The sequence below is a fragment of the Mus caroli genome, chromosome 1 (assembly GCF_900094665.2).
Source record: "Mus caroli chromosome 1, CAROLI_EIJ_v1.1, whole genome shotgun sequence".
In the NCBI taxonomy this organism is placed as follows: Eukaryota; Metazoa; Chordata; class Mammalia; order Rodentia; family Muridae; genus Mus; species Mus caroli.
Window position 1 is genome coordinate 31,453,903 of NC_034570.1, and position 27,963 is coordinate 31,481,865.

At 44.3% G+C, this 27,963-nt stretch overlaps 1 protein-coding gene across 3 annotated transcripts in view; it reads right to left on the reverse strand.

Annotated features, from left to right (window-relative positions):
• The window catches only part of Tmem131 (transmembrane protein 131), a 149,473-nt gene that overhangs the window by 10,888 nt on the left and 110,622 nt on the right, over nt 1-27,963 (reverse strand). For all 3 annotated transcript variants that reach the window (XM_021159927.2, XM_021159947.2, XM_021159938.2), the window contains exons 12-32: nt 27,335-27,443; nt 25,824-25,932; nt 24,611-24,764; nt 24,357-24,527; nt 22,771-22,881; nt 22,553-22,687; nt 22,045-22,149; nt 20,388-20,474; nt 16,551-16,703; nt 16,381-16,456; nt 16,138-16,255; nt 13,083-13,221; nt 12,861-12,970; nt 12,417-12,483; nt 9,549-9,700; nt 9,151-9,293; nt 8,397-8,583; nt 7,299-7,484; nt 5,868-6,026; nt 4,922-5,508; nt 1,443-1,621 (exon numbers count right to left, since the gene is read on the reverse strand). In XM_021159927.2, coding sequence (XP_021015586.1) covers nt 1,443-1,621; nt 4,922-5,508; nt 5,868-6,026; nt 7,299-7,484; nt 8,397-8,583; nt 9,151-9,293; nt 9,549-9,700; nt 12,417-12,483; nt 12,861-12,970; nt 13,083-13,221; nt 16,138-16,255; nt 16,381-16,456; nt 16,551-16,703; nt 20,388-20,474; nt 22,045-22,149; nt 22,553-22,687; nt 22,771-22,881; nt 24,357-24,527; nt 24,611-24,764; nt 25,824-25,932; nt 27,335-27,443 — 3,237 coding nt within the window. The remainder of the gene's footprint in view (nt 1-1,442; nt 1,622-4,921; nt 5,509-5,867; nt 6,027-7,298; nt 7,485-8,396; nt 8,584-9,150; nt 9,294-9,548; nt 9,701-12,416; nt 12,484-12,860; nt 12,971-13,082; nt 13,222-16,137; nt 16,256-16,380; nt 16,457-16,550; nt 16,704-20,387; nt 20,475-22,044; nt 22,150-22,552; nt 22,688-22,770; nt 22,882-24,356; nt 24,528-24,610; nt 24,765-25,823; nt 25,933-27,334; nt 27,444-27,963) is intronic.

Consider the following 27,963-nt stretch of genomic DNA (forward strand, 5'->3'; position numbering starts at 1 on the left):
CAGTGCTGTGTGTATGTATGTCTCAGTACTCTCCCCAGTGCTGTGTGTATGTATGTCTCAGTACTCTCCCCAGTGCTGTGGGTATATGTGTCTCAGTACCTGCTTGCCAGAAGATGCTATACTTCTCTAGTCACTTGCTAAAATGGGAACTAAGTCCAATGCTCCAGCACAAGTTACAAATGAAATGGAATTAGACAGGGCACCAGGCCAACTGCAAGGCACTGCAAAGGGGACAGGGAGACACGTGCATCCTATGTGAAACATGAAATCACCCAGGGAACAGAGCCAGGACTGCTTATGAACTGATTCCTTAGGCCATTAGATGGAGACCAGAAGCCAGATTCTGATCCGCAGTGAAGATCTGAACACACTCACCTAAAACAAGAACGAGTTGGAGCCTGCCTTTCCACTCAGCACTTACAAGCCACACTGCTGGACACGTGCACAGGGGTGGCGTGCCAGGCTCTGCTGCACTATTCTGAATGGTACGTCACTGCTGGATGCTGACCTCACGTGCTCATGTATCCTAGGCTGGGCTCTGGTTCCAGTGACCACTAACGGCATCTTGAACCTACTCTGTAGTGACAGTTTTGAGAATTCTTATATTCCGGCTTCTTTCAAAAAGAATGTTTTAAAATAAGAATCTTGCTTCTGTTTGAGTGTAAGGTTGAAGGGCTGCTTCGGACTGTGCAGAGCAGCTGACTGTGATTTGCCCCGTGCCCTAGCAGAAGTATGCTTTTCCAGATGCAAATAATTTCTGTGATTGTAAGATGTTTGGAATTCCAGGAACTTTTCAGAGGGAACATAAATCCCAAGGCCCCGAGAGGGGGGCTGGGTGGTTGGTTACTGGTCGTTTAGTGAAGTTTGGTTGTGGTTTGTTAGTGGCCATTTTCAAAGAAGAAACAAAAGGAAAGAAATTAGGCTCAGAGATCTCTTTCTCCTCTATCCTTGTTTTTCCTCTTATCTAGTGTTAGGGGGTAAAACGGGGATGAGGGGTGAGGGTTGGGCAAAGGGTGGAAAAAAGAAGAACCCAAAAAGTAGCAAAGACCAGTTACATTCCTCCCTCTGGGAGCCACTGTTGCCCCTGCCTTGGGGGTGAGCCCTGCTCCCAGCACTACTAGACAGTAAGTAGGTCCAGTTCCTTCTCCTCTTTACAGCCATGAACAGACTTCATGAGGTAGTGTGATGCTAATTACCCTGCTGCTCGCTAACTTTAGCAGCGTTTCAGTTTCTAATATTTCTAAATGCTCTTCTCAGGGGTGGGGTGGGGGGTTGGGGGGAACAAAGTCACCCAGCCTCAGAGCTGGGCTGGTTTCTGCAGGGGAGAGAGTGCAGGCATGTTGAACACACAGGACACATGCTCAGAGGAGAGACATGACACAGGAGACATTAATGTGTACTGAGCTAGGCGGTCTGAGGCCCCACTGTGAACGCCCACATACCTCCCTGAGGAGTGGCTCTGTGTCGGGATTAGAGGTCTCTGTGGTGGTGGAGGAGCTGTCGTCGTCGGCCAGGTTGTCCTTCAGCTCATCCTCCTGGGGCTTCCCCTTGCCCCTCTTCTCCTTCTCCTCCTGCTTCTTCGGAGGCTTGGCCTTGCGTTGTTGGAGAGACTTTCCTTTCCCTGGGGATGAAAATTGGAGTAAAAACAGAGCTTGATCAAACAGCTTCAAACATAAAGCTGTTCCTAGTTCTGTTAGGAGCGGCTAGACTCTGTCTCCAGTTTTTCCTTCTTGACTTAGAGCTGCCTGTCAGGCTTGTCTTTGTGAGGAGGTTGTTTAAAAAGTCAACTTTGTTGAGACACAGCTGGTGTGCAATGGACTATACTCCTCTTACAAGTACAGTCTGGCAAGTCTGTCCACAGATCTGGCAAACTGGCCTGAAAATGTTTGCCAGAAGGTGACGGAGCGAGCTTTAAAGAGTCGCAACAGAGAAAGGCAAAGCCTCATGTGTTGGGAGATGGAGTGTTGGTGGTGCATCACCTGGGGTTGCTAACACCCCAGCTGGGCCCAATCCTGGCAGATCATCTGCAGGGCTAAAGTAAGGAATTACAAAAAGCCCTTAGGACAGTAGTGACCAAGTGTCACTAAGGACAGTGTAAAACAGAAAGCTTAGTGACTTAAGAGATCCAGGTGCTCCCAGAGCCAACCGCAGCATAGCCTTAGCCATGTTCCAAGAGCCAGGAATACAATACTGAACAAGTCAATCCTTGCGTCATGGAGCTGACACTGTACACAGGCCTGGAAAGCTCCGACTCTAGCACCTCCAACTGAGCCTTCAGCAGCAGCACCCAGACCTGCAGAGGCCACACTTGAAAAGTGTGTGTGTGGCTCCCTTTTTAACACACAAGTGAAAAGAGGGACTTCAGACTTGACTTAGATCCTATCTCAAACAATGCCCTGCTAACTCCTCACCTGGGCATGGAAATCTTGGCAGGGGCTGGCAAAGTAGAGCCTACTTTGCTTGACCTATGCTTGTTTTGTATGGTTTGAAGGTAGAGTAACAATATTTTTACATAGTTAGAAAACCAAGGGCTGGAGAGTGTTCTTCCAAAGGTCCTGAGTTCAAATCCCAGCAACCACATGGTGGCACACAACCGTCTGGAATGAGATCTGATGCCCTCTTCTGGTGTGTCTGAAGACAGCTACAGTATACTCATATACATAAAGTAAATAAATCTTAAAAAAAAGAAAAAAAAAAAAAAGAAAACCAAAAGTCTTGTCCTTGTTTGGCAAGCACTTCCCCACTGGGCTGCACCCCAGCCTCACTGGCCTCTACTGTGCTGTGCTCAACACCTATGGTGGTGTAATGGCTTGCAGCACTCTCCTCACTGCACAGCACAGCCAGAGCGCTCGGGCTCCAGGACACTGCAAGGGCCCCCTTCCTCTCCACCACTGTCACAGTCTACCCACTGCCTTGTACTTCAGTCTTCTGGACTCATGGGGAGGCTCAGAGCTGTGACGGGCCTGGCCATGCTGTTTTGGGGAAGACAGTTACACTCTGCCTTGTTAGGTTTCGGTCTTGCTTTGGCCTGGCATTTCTCACTATGCCCCCTTTCTTTCCTTTTGGAATGGCAATGTATATTATGTGCCATTGTGTGTTAGACATATGTGACTTGCATTTTGATTTTATAGGGGTTACAGGCTCGAGACTGCCTTGAGTCTTACAAGAGACTTGGACTACTCAACTCTGTTGAAAGTGAACGACTGTAGGGACCTTGGAAGATGAACTAAATGCATTTGGACTTGTGATATGGCCACAGACCTAGGGGCCAGGGAGTGGGTGTGGTGGTTTGAATAAGAAAGCCCCCTAAGGCTTGGTCCCTAGTTGGTGGAACTGTTTGTGTCCAGGGAGTGGGCTTGGAGGTTTCACATCAATCTTAGCCAGTAATGTCTTTCTGCTTCAAGATGTGAACACTCATCCCTGCTGCGGTACCCTGTGTGCCCCGCCTGCTGTCATGCTCCCTGCCTTGATGGCCACGGGACTGTGAGCCCTCAGATTAAATGCTTCATTTTATAAGCATTGCTTTGGTCATGGTGTTTTGTCACAGCAATAGAAAAGCAACCAAGACACCTGTCCTCATCTTGCTGTGACCCACGCATTCTCCTGGTCATTACAAGGGGCACACACCACACCCACAGGGACTTTCCTCCCTTGGTCTCCTGTGCCTAATCTGCAACTCCGAAACCCAAAAGCCCCTCAATGCTGTTGTCCCCTAGCTTGTTTGAAATGAACTATAACATGACTGATGCCTTGGGGTCGCACCCCCTTAGATGAACTGATGGAAGGCTGCTTGCAGTCTTAGGAACCACATGGTCTATGTGCCACATTTCTTGTTTGTCCCCTAGCTTGTTTGAAATGAACTATACCATGACTGATGCCTTGGGGTCGCACCCCCTTAAATGAACTGATGGAAGGCTGCTTGCAGTCTTAGGAACCACATGGTCTATGTGCCTGCCACATTTCTTTCCAAGTTCTGAATCCCCAAACTCTTGTGGTTCTGGACTGCTCATTCCTCTGTGCCTTACCCACGAGGCTGCACGCAAGCGCCTGTTCCCACTCCCTCTACTCTGAAGCCTTCGCTCGTGCTCCCTGTTAGACCTCGCTGTCACTCTGGCCTTGGATTTCCCATCCCTTGAATTGTTCTCACGTCTCCTGTTTGTGAGGTTCCTTCCCTAACCTACCAATTCTGCAGATCTGGTACATCCATCCCTCACTCCTCTGTGTACAACACTATAATGTGTACACGGCCACCACTTCCTGTTGTCCCTGTTCTGTTAGGCCAGCCTCTTTGGAGGTTTCACCAACTATTTTCTCACTTGCTTCTTTTGCACTCCTTTTCCTATTTAGAGAGAGGTGTCAGTGTGTAGCCTCACTGACCTCAAGCGTGTGACAAACTTCCTGTCTCTACCTCACCAGTACTACAATTACAGATGTGTGCACAGCTAGAAACCCTATTTTGAGTTAAGAGGTAGATGGTTTTGGTTTTAGCCCTGTTTTCAAAATATTTTTGTTTGTTTGTTTTTTGAGACAAGGTTTTTCTGTGTATCCCAGGATGTCTTGGAACTTGCTCTGTAGAACAGGCAGGTCTTGAACTCAGAGATCCTCCTGCCTCTGTCTCCTGAGTGCTAGGATTAAAGGTGTGCACCAGCAATGCCTGGCCTCAAAATCATTTTTAACAATAACTGCAGCAGTTATCACCGGCAGCCGTCCATCAGATTCTGTCTGGAGAAGCAAGGGAAGAACAAGTTCCATGACAAGCAGTTGCTTGTTTGCACTGTGATACAGAGAGGCCATTGCTTCCCCCAGGAGATGGGTCTGAGCTACCTAACAACTGCGAAGTTGCTGTGTCCACTGCCCATGATCCTGACTGCTCCTTCTCCCTCACATGCCTTGTTCTTTGGAAGGGGGAGGACAGGGTTACCTTTGCTTTTTGACATCGGTGACGGAGGCTGCTCTGTAAACACGTCTAGGGGGGAGGAGTCGTGGTGGTCAAAGTCTTTGTCCATGGCTTCTATGAGACTGGTGATGTCGGAGTCCTCTGAGCTGTGCCGTGTGGTGCTGGCTCGCTCGGGGTGGGAAGGGTGTGTGAGGGGGGCAGGAGACAGCCTTTCTGGTGGTGGCTCCTGATGCTGAGGCACTGGTGGTGGCGGCTGTGAGTGCTGCTCCAGTGGGCTGTGGCTGTGGTGCTGGCTGCTGTGTTGGCCCTGCTTTGCCCCTTTGGACTTCCTGCTTGCTGTGTGCCCCTGGGTTGCTGCAGCTGTCTCTGAGACTAGGGGGCTTGTTTTGCTTGTAGACTGTGAGGCAGCTGCTTGTGGAGAAGTCCTGCTTGACATACTTGAACTGTTTCTGGTTCTGACGTTGTCCACGTCAGCTGAGTTTTTGCTGCCATGGCTGCTGTGTGGGTGGACTGATGTGCCACACTGCCTGTGACTGCCTGTACCAGGCCGGGATGATGTGTTACTATAGAAACCCCTACCATGACTGTGTTCGCAGCCAAGTGTGTTCAAGCTGAAAAATGGATCAATTGAAAAATCAGTAAGCAGTAACTTCCAACATAATACTAAGAAAAACATTTAATTAGTAAACCCATCATAAAGAGAAACTAGGAACAGAAGTAGGAAGGGATCAGAGCCACAACCTTCTACAGTTCGTCACCTCCGACAGTTATAAATAAGGTTAGGACTCTAACTAAGAACTAAGCATATTTTGTCCCTGTTAAGAACTCTCATGAGTTCTCAGTATCTGAGCACCAGAATAGTTTTTTAAAAAATTTCAAGATAAATTTCATTTCTTGTAATTCATAAGAAAGCTAAGTATCAGCTAAGTCTATGTGTACTAAAAAGTGGACTTTTAGTATATGAACATACTTTCCTTCAGATGAAATACCAACGATTCTCCTGAGATCAAATGGCCTTCCCACATCAAAGGGCGGGTTTGAGGCTTCAAAGGAGAGTCGCCGTCGGAAGGGCTCCCAAATTCCTTGAGCTTCCAAGTAGGCTGTTCCGATGACCAGGAGAAAGAGTGCACTGTGGAGCAGAGGGGCGGTCAGCATTCTTTGCCAAAACAAGAATAATCTTTGGTTACCACAGGTTTCTTGATAACTACAGAATGATGTAAAAACTCCAAGTTGTCTGTAACACACTTTTAAGGAAAGACAAAACTGAAGCATCGTAGCTCAGAGTTTATAGACCAATCTCTGCGTACAGTATTTAGGCTGCACGGATGCCTGTGCGCTACATGCATGCAGTACCAACGGGGGCCATAAAAGGGGATGGGCTCTCCTGGAGCCGGAGTTAAGGTGGTTGTAACTGCCAAGCGGGAGCTGTGAATTGAACCCACATCTTCTGGAGGAGCACCAGTGCCTTCCTTAACCACTGAGCCGTCTCTCCAGCCTCTGCACCCCAACTTTAAAAGTTCACAACTGTGGCTGGAGAGATGGCTCAGCAGCTAAGAGCACTGACTGCTCTTCCAAAGGTCCTGAGTTCAAATCCCATCAACCACGTGGTGGCTCACAACCACCCGTAGTGAGATCTGACGCCCTCTCCGGGTGCATCTGAAGTCAGCTACAGTGTACTTATGTATAATAATAAATGAATCTTTGGGCAAGAGCAAGCAGGGACTGAATGAGCTGGGTTGACTGGAGTGAGCAGGGCCAACTGAAGCGAGTAGAAGTCCTAAAAATTCAACCCCCAACAACCACATGAAGGCTCACAACCATCTGTACAGCTACAGTGTACTCATATAAACAAACAAACAAATCTTTAAAAAGAAAAGTTCACAACCCTACACAGAAGCTGAGTGTACATCAGACAATAATGTGCGTCAGAGGAGACAGCTGCAGTGAGAGGAGCTGGATGGAGGTTCACCTCTCTTTCCTGTACGGATGTATAAGCAGCTATAAATAACTTGTTGTAAGTATATTTGAGTCTCTAAACTGATATAAAGATAAGAATGCCAAGTCTTCAGAAACATTTCTCCTCTGTCCTATGTTGCTTAGGCTTATAATGATGTTAATTACATATGCTCAAATAAGGCAACTATACCTGATATTCTGGGCTTGCTTTCTTATGAACTAGCACAGACCTCACTTGTTAAGCAACTTTCAAAGGTAGTAACACTTTGCAATCCATGCCACCCAAGAAGGGTTCAGTTGTTTAACTGTTCCCACGAGCACTCAAGCCTGACAGAGCCAGGGGTGTCTGCTGTGCCTGCTGAGACCCGGCAACTGTGAGAGAGCGAGTGGCCCCAGGGGGTGAGTGAGAGGCAGCCCTGGTTGGCTGTGGAGGAGCATGCTGTACCTCATGACCCCGGAGATGATGATGTAGAGCGCCAGCTCCCAGTTGGGTCTAGGGAGGGCTTCTGCACAGGCGGCTAGCATGTGGTACGGAAGAGAGGCATTCAATACAAACACAAACTCGGAGCCGCTGCTTGTCACAAACTTCAGCTCCCGAATGACTCTGGAGGCTGTGAAATCTGGAGTAAACCTGAGACACAAGAATGGCAGTGAGGTTCGTTTTCAAACATGCTTCTTCTCGGTTCTATTGTTTTTCTTTGTTGAATCTAGGATTTATTTGTACTGATGTTGTTAAAACACAACAGAACACAACACAATGATTCGCATGCCTAGTGTTGTTCTGTCACCTCCTGTATACTTGTAGTCACTTGTTATTAGCTGTACACATACATCAGTGCCTCCTTCCTCCCTGGATACTTGGGTGGCAGACGTTTTGCAGAGCATGGAGCAATATACACAACAGTGCTGATTAACAGCCACAGACGCTCACAGAATTGTTGTTTAATCACAGGGCAGAGGTCATCTGGTACTGCATCATCAGTTGCTCCATAGCTGCGCCTGACACTGAAGGCACCGAGGCTATCTCTGTTAAGGCAAAGCCTCCATCTTGGAAAAATGTGAGGCACAGGTGGCTCTGTGGTTGAGAGACCACCAAGTCACACTAACATCTTAGGCTTTACAACTGTAGAAGTAATACTGAAATTGGATTCTAAAAAGTAGCTGCTAAGATTATCTGATCCAATTTAAGGGCAGAGGAAGTTTTACAATGCTGGAAACAAAAACATGCAACAAATATTTTAGTTGAAGTTAGGTAGGAAAAAATAAAATAAATACATTTGTGATAGACTTTTAAAAAATATTGCCTGCATGTATGTCTGTACACCACATTCAGTCCCTGAAGTGGCCAGAAGAAGACAGATCCCTTCAGGAACTGGAATTACAGAAGGTTGTTGGCCACCGTGTGGGTACCAAGAATCAAACCCAGCCAGTAGCCCCTGATAAAGACCCCTCAGGTCTGGAAGTGCATGTCCGTGCAGCAGTGAACTGACTCAGCAGCAGTGGAAAGCTCCATCTGTGGTGAGCCAGACAAGGACGTACTTACAGTATGACGATGTCTCTGGAGGCGTTGGCACTCAGGGCAAACTCTTGACAGTTAACCACTTTAAAACCATATCCCTCACACGCATATCCACTGATCTCAATGGTTTCCACACGGATTTCAAGTTGCCCCGTATTCTCTACTTTGAATGTTCTTTTCAATGTGAAATTTGGTTCTCTTAGTTTCAAACCTAAAGAGGGGAACAACCACAAATATAGATAAATCTTGCTATCATGTGCTTCCAGTGTGAACATGTTGTGAGCTTCTGTATGCTGGACATTATGAATCCACCCCACATGTCAAAAAGACCAGCCATTCATAAGGTTTCATCCGGGAACAACCCACTGGGGTCTGCCATTGTATTTATAATTAATTAGTTTCATATATGTATTTTTGGGCAGTAAGGTCTCTGTCAGTACTCCTGACTGGGACCGAACTCATTCCGTAGTTTAGGATGGCCTAGAACTAATGCTCCCTTGCTTTGGCCTCCCACAGCCTAGGCTCACAGAGGGCCTTCCCTGTCAGGCTCTGACCTACCATGGGCAAAGGGCATGTTTTACTTTCCACATTCAGAATAAACCTGCAAAAGAGCCAAGTGGAACAACTCTGACGTAAGGCCTGGGACTCTCTTAGCATCCATCCCACACTCAGGACCAGAAGGCAGGTATGCACATTTGGAATCACTATTTTTGCTTCTGGAATCCTGATGGCTGAAAGCATGTGCTCAAAGCCGGGCCTTCCCAAGCCCGATACTCACGGTCTATGCAATCCTTTAACAATGCTTCTGTGATTTTGAAGCGTAAGGAGCTTCCTGGACCTGGAAGCTTGCCTGCCACCCTCAAGTTCTCCATTGTCCCTTGACCTTGGACCATCACAGCGTCCATCACAGTCAGGTTGTTTCTATGAAAAATAACAATTACACATTTTCTCCTATTAATTTTGTGTAACTTTTGATACATAAGTTCTAACACTATGTAAACAACCACAAAAAATTATCCATATGTTGACTTTAAGGGAGAAAATTCAAAACCACACAATGCACAGTTTTCCACTGTGAGTCTCACATGGTAGAGGACGCTGTGCGTGGTCGGCCTGACAGGGGACCGTGAGTGAGGGAAGCACTGGCATGCACCCACACTTACGTCTAGAACCTACCTGACTATGATCAGGGAAGACACAGTTCTGTTGTGGAGTGGAGTGAACTTTACTTTGACAGATTTCTTTTCTCCAGGTTTTAAAATGAGGTTTAAAATGAAATGCCGAGAGAGACCCTCTGTAAATCCTGTTGGACTTTGCAGTGGATGAGCCTTGAATTATTGTATAAACAAACAGGAGTCATTAATATCGTTTCTGGGATCCATCTGTCCCTGACCCCCTCTAGGCCTCTCAAACTGCTCACACAGAGGAGCTGCCCCTTCGTGCGTCAAACACTGGCACTGAAGCGGGGTGGGAAGGAGCACCCATGGTCTGTGCGAAGTTACAGACTTCATTTCCCAGTTACAAAGCCTTCGAGTTTGAACTACGCATTCTATATTTGTGTACAGATATTTTTAACATGTACATGTATATTTGTTTTTAAATTTGAAATACAATTCACATATAGGAAAGGACACAGTCCCAAGACAAATAGATCAAGACATTACTATAAAGCCAATACTCACGACTGGGAGGTAAATAGACTGACAATCAGCACCCTAAGTCCTACTGATCCTGCAGCCCTGCGCAGGAAGTGGAGAACTCCCCCTGCCCTCCCCCCAAGTCAATGTGTGCTGTTGAGTTATACATGACCTGACCAATCTTTAATCCCATTTTGAAAGCTAAGTACCTATTTATTGCTGTGTAGACACTTGATTTAAGATATAACCCAATCTGAAATTCAAAATAAAACTTTATGACCAGTTTAAAAATGCTTCAGAGTTGTTTTGTTTATGTTAAAAACACTGTTTCAACACAAAGACACACTCTTGTGTTTTTTAAAGAAGACTAAATATTCTGGGGAAGAGTGAGTTGTGTGTGTGCCATTCTCTACTTCTCTTGGCATGGCTGTTCTGCTTGTGTTGGCGTGAACTGACAAACATACCACAGCACATGGACTTGATGAAGTGCACTACGTAAGTCCTGCTTATGAAGGAAAATGCTTCCCTTTACAGAGAACACTGTTCCTTATCAACAACCTACCAGGATAACAGACCACTCTGACTGTTCCGAAACGGCCGCTGAGAAAGCTCCTTTTAATAAACTATTCTTGGCCTCCACTTCCTTTCTAACTCTCACTATGTATGTAGCTTTGGCAGGCATCACACTCACTGAAATCCATCTGCCTCTGCCTCTGCCTCCTGAGTGCTGGGATTAAGTTTGTGTGTCATCATCATGCTGGCCCCACTTATGAGCACAATGAAAGACTATGTATTCCAAAATACTAACTCATTTAACCTCTGATGGTCTGAGAAGCACGTCGGGATAGTATGGTGCCCCGAAATAGCACTAACGGGCTCCATACTTGTGCAGTGGTAAGCTCTTAAGGGTCAGACAGACTGACCCAGGGACCCGTGGGTAATCTCAGAAATCCCTTCTGTAGTAATACAGACAGATGCATCTGCTTTTCTTAGGATGCTGTTTGTATTACCGAACAGTCAGCTGTTAGGTGTGAACCGAGACCACGGTGCTAAACCTCCCTTGTAGCCACGGTTTGCTCCCCAGTCTGCATTTATAATGAAAAGAAAATGTCTTTGAACAATAGCAAACCAAATTTATTCAATTTCAACATGAATTCATGACTCTCTAGAACTGGATATGACAGAAAAGGAAGCATGTTTAAAGGACTCTCAGCAATTAGAGTTTCACACTGAGAATTTCTTCTGTGGAAACCTCCTGAGGTCCAGAGGTTTTCCTCATCCATCTGTCCTTTAGAGTCTAGGTCAGGGTCCTATGTCTTGCAAATGCGACTGCATGAGATCATCAGCTCATTGACTTCTGTATTTTCCCTATCAAGGCAGAAGAAGCCAAGTTCTAGTAACTGGGCATTCTCAATGACTTCCAGCGCTTGCTACAATGGTATTTATGGATGGGAGGAGCAAGGCGAGATCCAAGAGAAAGATACAGGGAATCGGGAGTGTCTAAACTGCTGTCTGAGTTCTAGGCTCTGACTGCAGCTGTGGCAGAGATGAAGAACTACAAAGCAGCTGGCTGGACTGGCTGGGGAGACTTCCTACATAGCACTATGTGGTCCAAACAGGAAGGACAAACACTCTCATCTGAATAAGGCAGAAAGGCAATGAAGCACAAGACCCTAGGCAGCCTGCAGGGCTTTGGCCCCCGTGAACCCTTCCTAGCTGACATGCACCCTCCACAGCAAGGCCTGATACAATATGAGTGGCTAGCAGACACTTACCTGAATAATAGAGGCCACTTTCATCCCCAGAACAAATCAACTTATTATATACTTTAAAGTCAACATTATCTATTGAGATAAACACACACATAGAGCTGTGCCAGGTACTGGTCTCACATTCACAGGTTTTACAATTTTATCAGAAAGCATCTTTTTTTTTTGGGGGGGGGAGGTTGTTTTTTTTGAGACAGGGTTTCTCTGTGTAGCCCTGGCTGTCCTGGAACTCACTCTGTAGACCAGGCTGGCCTCGAACTCAGAAATCCACTCGCCTCTGCCTCTGCCTCCCAAGTGCTGGGATTAAAGGCGTGCGCCACCACACCCAGCTCAGCTGAATCTATTAACGCTTAAAAATAAAATGTTGCATTAGCATATTTCATGTACAGTCTCAGACTTTCTTCTGGGTGGCATTATGCTGAGCTATCGTGGGCTGACTCTAAGGTTAATACCCACAAAGAGTAACCGTCTAACATACCCTGTGAATCTGCAGCCCTGACTCTTCCTGCTCTCCTCTGCCTCTAAGTCAATTCCTGGACTGCAATAGCTGCCTTCATTCAGCCAGGCTAAGGGCAGCCCGCAGGTGTCCTTCCCGTCGGCCCTGGTCCTAGCAGAGTAAATGACTGTTGTATACTTACGCTGTTCCTGTAGACTTGGAATTCAAGTGTTCTCAAATCTAGCTTGGCCACCTTACTCAAGTTAAACCTAAAATAAAAACCACATGTTTATCTTCATAAACATCACAACTAGGAACTATGGAGGATAGCCAAACTTGAGGTTTTATTTGCAAATTTATCTTTTGTCAGGTCTTGGGACCAGTAGCATTATACCATATTAATACTATTTAAAAGGCTAAAGGCTAACTTATAATTAATACCTTGTTCAATTTTAAAAAGGAATTAGTGGAATTATTTTGTCTGTTGTCCCTTTACAAATCTGTTAAATGTGAGCACCCATTTACACCTGTTGAAAGCTTTTCTTCATGTTCAATTCAATACCAACCCACCCCCAGGACACTGCTGGCAACTTCAGCCATAAGCCAGGCTCTGCGCTTACCCTTTGACCATCTAAGGGGTGCTTACCTTGAGACTAACTTATCTGCAAAGACGGAGGGGTTGGAATACAAAGCCAGTGGGATGAACTGGACGTAGACAGGGACGTCTGCAGGGTTTTCTAAGCTAATCTCTTCTTCCTTAAAGCAAAGCCCAGATGCGTTAGTGCAGATCCCTACAGAGGAATTACAGTGCAGGCTCTGTAAGCACGCGTGGCCCACTGCTGACTGCTTAGGCCGTTTGAACACTTACCGAGGAACAGTTTGTGTTAGTGAGTGGGAACCTCAGAAGCCGGGGCGAGCTAAGGACGGACGGCCAGGAGAGCTCGGCACTGACTTTTGATACGATATTTTTCTGAAGATCTGTATTTACTTCAAACATAGCATTCAACCTAGAAAAGCAATTTCTACGTCAGTGTGAAAAACAAAACATTTGAGTTTTCTAAACATAAGAAATCATACTTAAGACTTTTTTTCTGGTTCTTTAAAAAAAAAGTTTATTCTATTTTTTAAACTTTAAAATGTTACTATTTGCACAATGCTGAGATTAGTTTTACTTTCATACATATACTTGATATATTTCTTCCAGTGTTCACTCTTCTATACCGTCTTTGCCTGGCTCCCATTTTCTTTCTTTTTCTTTTTGTAACCCAGTGAGTCTCATTAGGGTAGTTACAACAGCATGGGAGTGGACATTTGTCTGTCTGCCTTCCCCGGGGCTACATCCCTGGCAAACATGTGTCCGTCTCCCCCCCCCCCCCAAACACACACACATTACTCATTCTCTGCACATAAACCCTCACGGAGCCCCACCCTACTCCACAATAGGGTGCTGATAGCCCTTGGCCTGTGGAGATCTTGTACAGGCGGTCACGACCCTGAGTTAAGAGTGCGTGAGTTCCGTCACAGCCACAAGTAGCTCACCATTTCCCCTGGCCTGAATGTTCCCTGCACGTTTCTGGTGATGTTCCTTGAGTCTTAGAGAAGTTGACAGAGACACTTATGATTGGGCATGCAGCTTTATTAAGCTCTCAATGACATATCATGTGTCTCTATTTTGGCACAGAGAGCTATCAACATTAAAGTCATCTGTGCTATAGCTCTGTCCAGCATATGTAAAGGATGACAAGCTTGAGTTCTAGTAGCATCAGTAAAAGATGCATGCACATCTTCAAAAACGTTTTTCTTGGTAGTACTGAGGATTGAAGCAAATGCCTGTGTGCTAGGCAAGCTACCTACCACTGAACTACATCAACGGCCTAGTCCTCAAAGGTATTTAAAGGTATTAATTCAATAATGAAGGCTGAACACTTGGATTTTAAAGACTCTTCCATGGCTTCCATGGGCAGGATGTGGACACCCCAGCAGGACACTTGGGTATTCCCAGGAGTACCATGGACAAGAGGTGCTGGCTTGACACACACAGTTTCCCTCTGACATAAAACCAAGGTGACATCTTCACATGATAAAGAGGTCAGTTCAAGAGGAAATAAACGGAGAGTATAGACTGCATTCAGTCATAGTCACCCTCAGGACCTCATATGAACACATCCTTACTAATGAGTGCTCAAGAGTCAGCAGTCCAGGACCTGGAACGTATTTGGAAATGCCAAGTGTCTGGGACTAACCCGTGCAGCACACTCAGACCCAGTGCTATTGAATTCTGATTCTGGGTACTGACAAGCACATGCGTACAAACAAGGTAACCCAAGTGCAGGCACGAGGAGTGCTCCACTCATTGTCAACCAGATAGGGGGGCAGAGGGCAGACGGGAAGCCAGGGCCTTGGTGAGGAGCATGTCGGAAGACACTGGTGGTGAAGAGGCTCCCTGGCTGCAGCAGCAGGCAGCACTAATGAGTTACTCATCACCACTAGGAGACTGCCTACACTTTACAAGCTCCACTCTGGAGACACTGAGTAAGAGAGTTGTGATCACTGAGCTTCTCGAGGTTATTACAAGTCTTTGTGTGCTCAGGGAAACCATTTTCAATGAGAAAACTTTCTTTTCTTTACTATAAGGAAAATTTTACAATATAGAAACTCTCATTCTCAACAGTTAATGGACTGAACCATCTAGTAGACAGATGGACTTATGAGCTGAGCTGAACAGACAGTTCTCAAGGGAAGAAATACCAATGTCCAAACACATTTGAAGAAGTCTTCAACATCCTTAGCCATCAAGGGATGCAAATTAGAACTGCTCTGAGATTCAGAGGGGTGGCTATTATTTAAACGCGCACACACACACCCCTGACTAACCAACTGACCCCCAACAAGCGTTAGTGAAGATGGTGGGTGGAGTGAAGCTCTACTTGTTGCAGATGGGAACGCCAACTTGTCCAGCCATTATGGAAATCAGTATGGAGGTTCCTTGAAAATTAACAGTAGAACTATTATATCTCTACTATCCAGGGGACGTTCCCTAAGGTTGTTAAGTCAACATACTGTAGAGATATCTGCAAAAAGCAGTATTTATCACTGCACTATCTAAAACAGCCAAGAGTGAAGAGGGAACCAGGAGAGGTCTCAAGGAAAGCCAAGAGGAGATAATGGAAAATACATCATGAGAGCAAAATCAGGGGATTCCTCTAAGGAAGAGAGGGACCAGCAAGGAGGCAGAGGAACTGTAAGAACCAAGTGTACTCATGCACATGACGATGCCAGCAACACCCATGCTCTGTGTGCTAACCAAAGCTTTAAAACTTCATACTGTCCTTACAGGAGAATACTTTAACTCTGACCTATACATATCACGTCAGCCAAGAGAGAAAAGTACTTGTTACTCATCAGTATTCCTGTTTCTGAAAAAGTTCTTTTCTACTGTGCGTGAAAGGGCCAGGCTGCTGTGATACATTTCAGTGTTTGAGTCCAGGTACAGCACTGGGTTTCCAGAAGCCTATTTCGACCTGCCAAAGATGCAGTGGGGAGGCCACTGCAGGGCCCTCTTTCCCCAGCAAAAGACCAGCACTTGAAGAAAAAGGAAGTAGCATTTTTCATAAGGAACAAATCAATTTGGTCTCCTGTTGGGATTAATCCTAACTTGCCTTTTGGAGAGGCCAGTGACAGACAAATCTTTCTTCTCATGCATAACACTGTGTCTAAGGTGGACATGGCAGTCACTATAAACAAGGATGATTTCAAATAGTTCCTCTGATTTTTAAGGACAGATCTCATGCACTGGAGAAAAGAGGACACAGGAGTGTGTGTATTTCTTAGCGACACATGCTAACAATGACAATGTGACATAATGACAGAGCTGCCCCGTGGGCTGCCCTGCTAAAACTCTTGAATGAAGCAGAAGCTCATACCTATGTCCTGCGTTCTCCTTTATCCCCATCCAAGCCTTGAACAAGCTCTGATGTGCGTCCCAGTCGGCGTCCCACGAGTCCTCCTGCATGGCCACCCCAGGCTGTACTTTGGGTTCAGCTAAAAGAGGAAGCACAAGTCAGCGTGCACTCAGCCTAAGCCACTGCCAGGGCCCCTTCCAGGGAGTGCTGCAGTACTGAGGCAGGCAGGCGAGGAAAGGCAGGCAGGTGGGATGGAAGACTTACATTTGGATAGGAAAGGCAAGCCGATATAGCAGTGATCCCCACACTGGAGCCCAGGGTCAAAATAAATGTTTGCAATCTGTAAAGGAACACAGGAAGACCATGAGTGCCGAGGATAGACAGACGGCCAGCCACAGAGTGATGACAGCTGGAAATTCTCATTTCTAACAAACCTTAGACTTCTTCCCTGGCTCCAAGTCTTCCCTATTACCCCGTAATCGTTTGTAGTAGAATCGTACGTCTTCTGACAAAGACCTTATTTGCTGTATCTTCACCTTCTGTGAGAAGGAATTCATAATATTTAAGCTCTGATGAACTATTTTCCCCTGAAAGAAGAAAACACAAATTCAGAATTTTCATCAGTTGACCTTTTAAAATTATAACTGACACAAAAATCCACCCCCTCATTCAAATGAGAACCGGCAAATCTGAAGACCTGAGATCACAGGCCAGCTTTTTCATTGGTGCCATTGTGTGTGTTACAGAAGTACTGTTATAAATTAATGGGAATTTAATTAGTGTTGACATACTAAGTATCCAAGAAGGCACAGAGGGAGCTTTAAAGGGTCACTTTGTTTGTAATGTAAAGTCTGTTAACACCAAGGTAAGGCTGCCCCAAAATAAATGAATTCTAAAATCTAACCAAGTAAAGCTGCAACACATTCTTTAAAAGAAAATGTTTTCCTTAGAAATACAACAGTAATTTTTGCCATCCAAGAGAAAATTAAATCTCTTTAAAAATGTAGGCTATCAGCTGGCATGGGGGTACATGCTGTACTGTCAGCATGTGGATGATCAAGGCCGGAGGACAGAGCTACAGAGTCCTTGTCTTGCAAAATAGCAATTCACAGTAAAAACACACCAAGTAACTCATCGAAGACTGACAAAACAGCACACAAATTAGATTCTTCTGAAAAGGTTTGCTTGTTTTAACTATGTGTATGAATGTTTGGGCTGCACACATGTAAAGGGCACTGTGTGCATGTCTGGCAAGTGCAGCGGCCAGAGTTAGGAACTGGGAACAGACAGCAAGAAGCTGCCATGCGGGTGCTGTGAACTCCACTATCCTCTCTGAGAAAGCCTAACTCCTCTTAACTGCTGAGCCGACTCTCCAGCCCCACAGACTGAAGTCTTCATCAGTGTTCCTTCTTACCAGGTACCAGTTTTGTTTTTCTAGAAGGTATCAAATTAGAAAAGCTTGAAATTAAAAAAAGATTCAAGCCAGGCAGTGGTGACACATGCCTTTAATCCCAGCACTCGGGAGGCAGAGGCAGGCAGATTTCAGCCTGGTCTACAGAGTGAGTTCCATGGCTACACAGAGAAACCCTGTCTCCAAAAAAAAAAAACAAAAAACAAACAAACAAAAAAAGATTTACATTATCCTTAAGAAGCACATTACAAGCTTGCTTTACTTTTATAAACTTTCTTATTGAATAAAGAATTATGGTTTTTGTACATGTGATTCCTATCCTCTTAAAAGAATTTCCTTAAATGAGAAACGTGCTTGTCTAATATTTAGTCCCAGAAAACAGATATATGACATCCTTCTCCCTGGCAAGACCCCGAGGGTGGCCATGAGGCTGGAGAGAGGAAGGGTACAGTGGTGGCTGCGGTGCCACCTTGGCAGCTATCCAGTTTCTACAGCTAACATAACTCCTGCTGGCCTGTTCTTAGGCCACATGAAGATCAAAGATAATAAAATTCCTTTTGCAACTCTACTCAAATATTGAGCTGAAAGGTTTTTGAAATGTTTTCTGACATACTGCTCCCTAGCAACAAGTGAGGAGATTGGTGTACTGATGGTGACTGAGGAGGAAGAAGGCTCTTATGCACGCATGATAAAGCACGGGTGTAACATACAGTCAGGACAAAGTGCAATATAGGAAGGCAAAGGCTTGATTATAGCCCAACTGAAATATGTTAAACTTATTACAATTTTATATTGAAAGGGACACAATCTTGAATCAGGCTTTGTTAAATGGGGTGTCCCATCTCCTACCCGCTAGACCTCCACCCCAAGAAGATTCCATTTTCTACATTCCTACCTCTGCCCAGTGTATCCTGACTCTATCTCAAAAAGCCAGCGCCTTTCCTATTTCTTCTCTCAAGGCTCAAACTCTGAGGTATAGCTGAATTCTCTGACTACCTGTCTCTCACAGTTGCCTCAATGTGTTGACCTCATTGGGACACTCAAGGAGTTGATCCCTGTGAAATATCTTTGCCTGTGCCCTCTCTCAACCACCTCCCTCATGTATATCACCTACTAGTCACTGCGGATAAAAGTATCTCATTCCTTTCCTAGACAGATCAACCCAAAAGAAACCATCATCAAACTATAAAGGAATTGTGACAAGTGTTCTAGAATTACACATGAAACTACTGCTGTCTACAGTAGTCAGCAAGTATTTGGATTTTTGTATTTCCTTACTTAATATCCTATATACAGACTTTTAATTCTTTAAAATTAAAAAGATTACATTATTTACTTGTGTGTGTATGGTGGTGGGCTCATGCGCTGGGGTGTGCACGCCCCCTGCAGAGTGTGCAGAGGTCAGAGAATGACCCACACGAGTGCTTCTCTCCTTCCCTCATGTGAGTCCTGGTAAGCTCAGGTGGATCAGGCTTGGAGGCAAGCACCTTCACCTGCAGAGCCACCAACCCCAGATCAACTGAAAACATCTTCATTTTAAATCTTAAAAGTAATTAAAAAGATACTGATTCTATCTAGAAAAAGATTTTATACTTATGTTGCACATATCAAGTTTTATATGTAAAACAACAATTTATTTGTATATTGTATTCATTTATTTATGAGAATACATATTTATATTTTTATGTAGGAAAAAAATCCAATTCAGCTGGGCTTTGTTGAAATCAAGGGACCTCTTCCTACTGAATAAAACCTATGTGGGTTTTTTTTCCCCTAGTACAAAGACTTTTTTTTTTTTTAAAGATTTATTTATTATTATACATAAGTACACTGTAGCTGTCTTCAGACACTCCAGAAGAGGGCATCAGATCTCATTACGGGTGGCTGTGAGCCACCATGTGGTTGCTGCGATTTGAACTCAGGATTTGAACTCAGGAAGAGCAGTCAGTGCTCTTAACCACTGAGCCATCTCTCTAGCCCACAAAGACATTTTTTACATTTTTAAGCATCTACAAAGTTTTTGGAGATGATTTAAAAATTGTCTGTACATGCCTGCCTAGACAATTTCTTATCAAGCTGAAAAAAATTGATTCTAGCTGTTTTTCAGATAGATCAGAGAAACATTTTCAACTTTTTCTGCAGCAAGAGTGCCTGTTTCTATTTTATGAGTGTTGGTATTTATGTGCATCGTATGTGTGTCTTGATCCCCTGGAACTGGAGTTACAGAGAGCTGGGAGCCATGCTGTCATGTAGGTGCTGGAGCTCAGCAGGTCCTGCAGCAAGTGCCCTTAGCCGCACAGCCGGCTCTCCAACTCCCAGTGACTCTTTAAACATGGCCCTGTCGCAGCCCTCGCCTTCCTCGGGCAGGGTGCAGCTGCTCCTCTCCCCGACAACCAATGGGATGTGTCCTTAGGTTTTCTAAATTGCTAACACCTAATTAAACAGCTTCATATGTTTTTTGTTTTTTTTTTTTAAAGGTCACTCTGTGTATATGTGTGTGTAAAACTATACAAAACAAGACATTTCTTTAGGCCATTATTTCTCCGCTTTCAAATAGTGGAGGCTTTGCTGGAAGCAGGAAAGGCTTTGTTGAGTTAGGCTGCAAGATGCTTTCTCTCTAAGCCCCTTTTTCTGTGCAGGGCAACTTGTATCTGCTTTACACATCAAGGTTCCTGCTTCCAGTCTTCATAGGCAATCTTCCTGAGGGAGGGTCTATTTCTCATCCACTTTACATTCTCTTAAGAACCTGGCGCAGTGCAGTGCTTCAGTTACAGTAAAGGATGAAAACAGGAAATGTCTTTCCCATTTGAGCTCTAAGCAACAGAAAACAACGAGCAAGCGAAGCGTTGAGTTGGCTTACTGGGAAGGAAGGGGGAAGAACCATGTGCTTGGGGAAGCAGGTCAGCGAGCCCACTGCGATCACAGCTTTCACAGGGATGGTCAGGATCTATGGAGGAAAGAGCAGACCACCATCACGTCAGAAGTCTGGGATGTTTGCCACTGACAATGACTTCACTGTTTTAGGAACTAGAAACAAAGCTTATTTTGTGTTGTATACTGACAATAACTCAAAACCAGTATTAAAACCACCCTGGAAACTTTTTTTTTGCCCAAGGTTTTCTATAAAATGAAAACAATCCATTTCCAGTGACTACTCATTTACCTGCTAAAACCAGTTAAGACCAAGTCACAGGGGAGGAATAAAGACAGCTTTTCAAAATACAAGTCCTCTACAGATTAAAAAGGAAAGCTGTATTCCTAAAACAACATCTATAAAAACCCAGGATTTCTACAGCTATGAAATTCAGTATTGTTTTGGTAGAAATAGATTTCAACTCAAGTTTTAAAGACAGTTGAACATTCTGTAGATAGAATTTCAGCTTATTCCTAATTAGTATCACAAGTGAGCCATGAATGCAGTGTATGGGGGTATATTTGTGTTTAGTTTTAAAAACTTTTATTTTTTTAATTGTATATGTGTGGATATTTTGCCTGAATACCTACCACGCTCATGCCTGGTGCCTGCAGAAACCAGAAGGGGGCACTAGAACCTCTGGAACTGGAACTACAAATAGTTATGAGCCACCTTGTAGGTGCTGGGAATTGAACCTGGGTCTTCAAGAAGAACAGCCAGTGCTCCTAGCTGCTGAACCATGTCTCCAGCCCCTTTTAATTTTTATTTTCATCCATTAAAAAAAAAAACAACAAAAACTGTCTCAATTCTGAAAGGCACTTACTTCTCTATGAATGTTAAGTTTGACTTCCTCACTTTTGGAGGTAACTGGACATACTCTAAGCATTTACTATTTGAATAGCCAGTTCTGTTTATTTTGCCACTGGATTTGTGTATGCTGAACCACTCAGGAGGACAAAGATAGCAACTTGCTGAATTTAGAAGTACTCAACCGCCCAAAGATCCGTAAGTGTTAAATTAAAAGTATTTAGGTCTGAGACAGGCAAGCGACCTTCCACCTGGAATGCTAGCACTTGGGAAGCTCGAGTAGGAGGCCTGCTAGTTCAAGGCTGGTTTACTATACAGTGACTTCCAGAACCTTTATCAAAAAAATCAAAAGTATAAAATAGGAAAAAGATCAGATCTGCCAGAAATACATGCAATCAGGATCTTAGTGAATATAATATACACTCTACACAGAGGACTGCAAAACATGAGTGCAGAGTCAGACCTGCAGCTCAGGAAGTCCAGGCCAGACCTGTTCTGCGGTGATCTTCTGTAGGCAGGTTTTTAACAGCGTGACTCTCAATGTGCTAAGGGCACTTTCCTGTCACTGTGGTTAAGTTAGGAGGTCTGAGCAGGTTCAGCAGAGCCCTGGGAGGTACAAGCACTAGTGTTCTGAAATGGCTCTGAAAGGTCCGTATTAAAGGCACAAGAGGGGTACACTGTAAATAAATGTAGTTCTCTGCTTCTACAGAAACTGACATGCCCGATCAATGTGCAGTCATTAACAACAGTTTGTGAAAACCCCAGTGGTCAGCACGAACCCCGCTGATCAGCTTACCTCGTAGTCAGTTGTGATCTGTATGGCCCCATCATGGACCCCTTCTAGCTTCTTGGCAGTAAGTTTGACTCTGAACACTGCAAAGTGTCCTGAAGCTAATGTTACCTGAAGCAGTAAAAATGGCACCATTTAGTAGCTGTACAGGTTCAAGGGTCTTACTGAAGTGGGAACACTCTGGTGGTGAGCTATCCCCACACAGACCCGTGTGTGGACTTTGTGTGACAGCATCAGATCTGCACACCTGATGCACAGAACCTCACGGCAGACACTCTCTCCTTTCATGACAGTGTGGTACATACAGATCCTTCCAATTCTTCTGTGCCCTCATCATCTACTCTGTGCCTACCCTCACTGGAGTAGATGGTCTCCACAAGGCCCCAGCAGTGTCTCGCAAGCATGGCCACCAGGAAACAGGTCACAGTACTTGCCGAGTGGGGCACATAGCCCTGCTCTTTCACTTGGGCCGGAAACACCCATTCTAACTTGAAGCAGTAAGAGGCCCACTCACCGGGGACTGGTCGGGCAAAGAGGACCGCTCCAGTTCTGGAAGGCTCGCGATCACCGTGCTTCTGTTGCCTCTCTCTGTAGCTACAAGTTCTATTGATAAGCCATCTCCTATGATATGCCAACTTTTTATTGCCAACTTCAAAGAGAAAACACAAACATGATCTTGCAGCACAAACATGAAATCTTCAGTATAACTGAGAATAAAAACAGTTTCTTTACCTCAATTGGATTGCTGTTTATAATTGCAAATAAAATACTACTTGCTTCTGTAGCACTCAGTACTCCAAAATCTATGAAGCGTTCTTCTATTTTGGGGGGCAATACAAAGTACTAGAGAGATAGAAAAGACTGTATTAAACACCAGATCACATGTTTAACAATGCTACTGAATAAAGTGTCCACTAGGAGACACTAAAGTTTCTACATCTTATGTCTATATTTACAGCTACATGATATGCTGAGAACTTCGGACAAGGACAATCAGGAGTCAGGGATGGAGAGGCCATTTCCTAGCAGCTACTTCCCTGAGGTTCTAGGAAAGGCTAGGGAGCTCTGACAATCAGGCAGAAGTCTGTGCTCTCAGTAGTCACAGATTACAAATAATAATTAGCCCCTTGCCTGGACTGAGCTCTAGAGCTGGGCACACCTAGCTGATGAAAGATGTCCCATCTTTCTCTTCCCCAATGCCTTTCATTGGCCACATTCACCAAAGCTTGTCTGCAATTTTCCCTCTGGTTTGTTTTCTGTGCCATGGAGACCTCTGCACCTTCCTTGTGTTGTGTCTACTGCATTGCCTAAGTGTGCATCTTTACCATCCAGCCTTCTTCTTCTCTGGTTCTTTGCTTTGCCCTGGTGTTCTCCAACTTTATCCAATCAAGGTCACCACTGTGCTTCCTAATAGTCTCCCTGTCCCATTGTTCTCCATTTATCTTTGTTCTAGATTCTCTGTCATTACAATTTAAAAATAAAGCAAGAGAAAATAATGTAGAAAAAGCTCCGGGTAGTGACTGGAATTAAAGGAGCTAAATATATCATAAATATATCATATGGGAGGGGGGGACTGAAGTGAAAAATTCCAAAAGTAACTCCTTAAGTTTTCAGTGGTTTGCTCCTCTGAGCAGTCAGCAAAGCCTGTGCTGTCCCAGTGTGAATTAGTCCTTCCTCCCGTGAATCCAATCCTGTACATGTGACCCACTCATCAATCCTGTAGGTCTCCAAGGGAAACTGTGGTAGCAACACAGTGCCTGTGTTCAAGCAACCCTTATCATGCTTTATAAATGTCCCAAGGAGCAAGGGCAGTGAATCCAGGGAGTTACTATACCAAAGAAAAGCTATAGAGTCCTTTCCTTAAGGCAAAAGGTGAACGTAATAGTTTAACTGCAGTGCTGTGTTATACATTAACCTGTGTTCCATTTACCACTATCTATTCTAATTTCTAAATTAGAACAAGACCAGTACGGGCAGTCAGTCTTCCCCATCTGTAGATTCCACATTCACGGATGTCACTGTTTGTCTACGAATACTACAGCATTCTCCATAAGAGCCTGGCCTGCAATAATCACAGATTTGGGCATCTATAGTAGATTCCAAGATCACTTCCCACTGGACACTGAAGAATAGCAACCCTTAGTTTTGGAATTCTCTGGGGATCCTAGAAGGAGTCCTTTGTGTGTGAGTGTGTGAGCGTATGTGAGTATGTGTGTGTGTGTATTTCTGTATCCTGAAAGCACTAACTGGGAAGGAATCCTCCCAGTTGCCTGACAATATCCAAAAGCACAGAGGTAGGACCTTGACGACATACTTACATCTAAAAAGCCTGTGTATACCCGCACAGGTAAATGAAACTTAGAGGCATTGGTAACAAGTAAAATGTTGTTGTCTATGTGCATGGATGAGGTGGATGGCATAAAAAACAGGGTAAAAATGTATCCCGACTCATTAGGAAGAATGAGAACTGGTTTGCTGAAGTTGTGCACCTGGGGATGAAGCAGAGAAGAGCAGAGTTAGTCTCACCTGGATGCTAGAGCAGCAGAATGCCAAGCAAGCGGGCTCAACGTACCTGAAACATTGTTCTGGCTTCCTCTGGTAACAACACATCATGAATGAGGATCGCAAAACTGAAAGTGTTAGTCAGGTAGATTGGCCTCTCCACTGGGTCAGCAGGACTGTCCTGGATGTGAAACAGCGTGGCGGCGTGATCAAACCCCAAATAACTACGGAAGAAAACAAAGCAGGATGAATCCTCCTCACTTCCACGTGCCCAAGCTTGCTTGGTATACATTTAGCATTAAGGACCACACCATGGAATTACAACTATAGCATTTAATGGTTAATTTTTATAACTTCGTTCACCATTTGACTTAACATTTTGCTCATGAAATACTGAAATGACACAGCGGACGGTTCCCTGCTGCAAGCTGAAATCCCATGGACAGCATGGAGAGTACAGCAGCAGGAAGGCTAACGCTGCTGAGGTCACTGCAAGCATGAATGCACGCATGGCCACAGTGAGCATCTACAGGCTGTGTGTCGGCACACTGCTAGTTTAGGAAAGAACAGAAGACTGCCTCAAGTCACCGAGGAACAGTCTGACATACCTTAAACAGAATGACACAGTAAAAAGGGTTCAAAAGATTTAAGTAGTTAAAAAGCACAAATTGATTTATAAATTATTATTTTTTTAATTTTTAATATTTTTATTGCATATTTTCCTCAATTACATTTCCAATGCTATCCCAAAAGTCCCCCATAGCGCCCCCCACTTCCCTACCCACCCATTCCCATTCTTTTGGCCCTGGCATTCCCCTATATTGGGGCATATAAAGTTTGCAAGTCCAATGGGCCTCTCTTTCCAGTGATGGCCGACTAGNCCATCTTTCGATACATATGCAGCTAGAGACGAGCTCCGGGGTTCTGGTTAGTACATCATGTTGTTCCAACAATAGGGTTGCAGATCCCTTTAGCTCCTTGGGTACTTTCTCTAGCTTCTCCATTGGGATCCCTGTGATACATCCAATAGCTGNCTGTGAACATCCACTCCTGTGTTTGCTAGGCCCTGGCATCGTGATTTATAAATTATTAAATCTAACACAAACCATAATATTCCATTTTCTTTTGCCACCTTAGAAAGTCAGAAATAAACAGGACACAGAAAATTTTCCTTTGTAGTTGTGGTTATCCTTTCACAATAACCCATCAGGTCAGGTGAACTTCTATCAATCAGCAAAAAAATTACAAACAAAGTTACAAACAAAGTTTAAGACAAAACTCACCCATCTAGAACTTCTGCTTGGTAGGGGATTTCGAGTTTCGAATAACTCTTTTCCTTTGCTTTAACAGTTATTTTCCCAGAAAATTGAGATGGCTTTTTTGCTCTTGAAGCTGCAAGGAAGCATTTAAAAAAAAAATCATCTATTTGTGTGTGTGTGTGAGGGGGGGGGGTATTTTTGAAATGTAAAAAAATTACATTTCCTTATTGTGAGTGAGTGCGGGTGAGGTGTCACGTGGCACACACACTGACAATTTTCAGGACTATCCTCTCTTTCCTCCATGTGCGTTTTCAGGGACAGAACATATGCTGTCAGGCTTGCAGCAGCAAGGCCTGAACCCTGAGCCATGTAGGCAGCCTCTTACTTTTTACTGCTCGTAAGTCTGTGTGACTTTATGCAAACTGAAAGTTTTGTTTTTGAAAAAGGAAAGCTTTTACACTGGCTAACAGCACACTTGCAAACACCGCTCACATTTTATATAAAAAGCACGTTATCTTTCCTGTAGCAAGGCAAACAGGCTCGTTTGAGGCACTGGTGTCACTTAGGACGGCAGGCTCCTTAACCTCAGTACAGTGAGCATGTGAGGACCATGCAGACTCTCTGGCACACTGCTGTGCTTGGTTGGCTGTTGCCACCCTTACCAACTCCCTCATCTGATGAGCCAGAATGTAGGCCGGGGACTCCGGGCAGATGTGTGTGTTGGAGCACCAGGCTCAGCTTTATCGCTCACTCCATGCTCCGATGAGACAGGTGTATTAGATGAAATGGGCATGTCCGGGGTATCAAGACCACAGAAAAGACATGCTCTTCCGAGTTTCAGTTCTTATTTAATTGTATATCTAGTTGAGCAGCTGTTATGTCATAATTTAAAATTTGCAGTAATAAATTCAATAAATTTCTCTTAAAACAAGTGAAAAATGGAATGAAGACAGACTGTAAACATGCTGACGTCTGAGCTAATGTTTCAGGTGAGACTGGGTATGACCAGGGAGGCGTGGTTCTAGATATGAAATAATACATCAAATGATACCTATCACTTGTCTGAAATAGTAGCTAATTTGACAATACATAAAGGCTCTTATTTTAGCTTAGACGGAACTGTCTGTTTTGCTTAAAAAGTCAACATAGAAAAACGTTAAAAATATTATTTTTGCCTGTGAACCAAAATGTGCTTCTGGAAGTTAAATATATTATCACTTAATTAAAACACCCAATGACTTCATAACTAAGGTAAGTGACGACTGCTGTGACTAGTTATCCTGCACTACAGAAACTTCCGACCCTAACCTATCTGCCTAGGTTTCCTGATTATAATACTGTTTTAGGTTTGTGGAGTTATATTATGAATTAATATTATGAATTAATAAAGTAAGTTAATGATGAATCTTCATAGGGGAAAATCAATTGAGGCAGTAGTATGAAAATAGTCTGGATTTCTATATTAACTCATCAACATAGGAGCTTTCTAGTTTGTCAAAATAATAACCACTCTAGGAGAAAAAATGAATATTTACCATCAAAACTAATGCTGGCAACCTTGGTATATTTACTTTCAGAAGCTTTTAACGTAACTGGTTTAAAATGTACCGTGATAGCGTCATTTTGTGGTGTTGGTCGAACACTCTGCAAAGAAAACAAAGCTGTTATTTTAGTCTAGTAGTTTAGGTAGAAAAAAAGCATATACAAAACATATATAGGTAAGGCATAATACCTATAGTAGCTGTAAATGAAATAAGACAAGAGCAAACACTGTATGAAATGCGGTGATGGCAAAGTATGAGATGATTATGACACCTCAGGACAAACTCACACATGGGAAACCTAAAGGTCGTCTTCTCTACATGAAAGCCTACTTTCTAAGACAAGAGGACAAGAAGATATCTCAAGACTCATCCATCTTGAAGAAAGCCACACACAAAGGTGCCCTGAAACTGTCTCCTAGTAGGAAGAATGAGCACACCTCAGGGCACTGTGACCCCATGTGGCCTCTGCAGTGTTTCTCCACGGCTTGGCAGTGTAAGAAAGGAAAACTGTCAAAGGGCAAGGCCGCACTCTAGTGAGCACTAGGGACTGAGGCTCACTACAGAGTCAAAGGGCAAGGCTGCACTCTAGTGAGCACTAGGGACTGAGGCTCACTACAGAG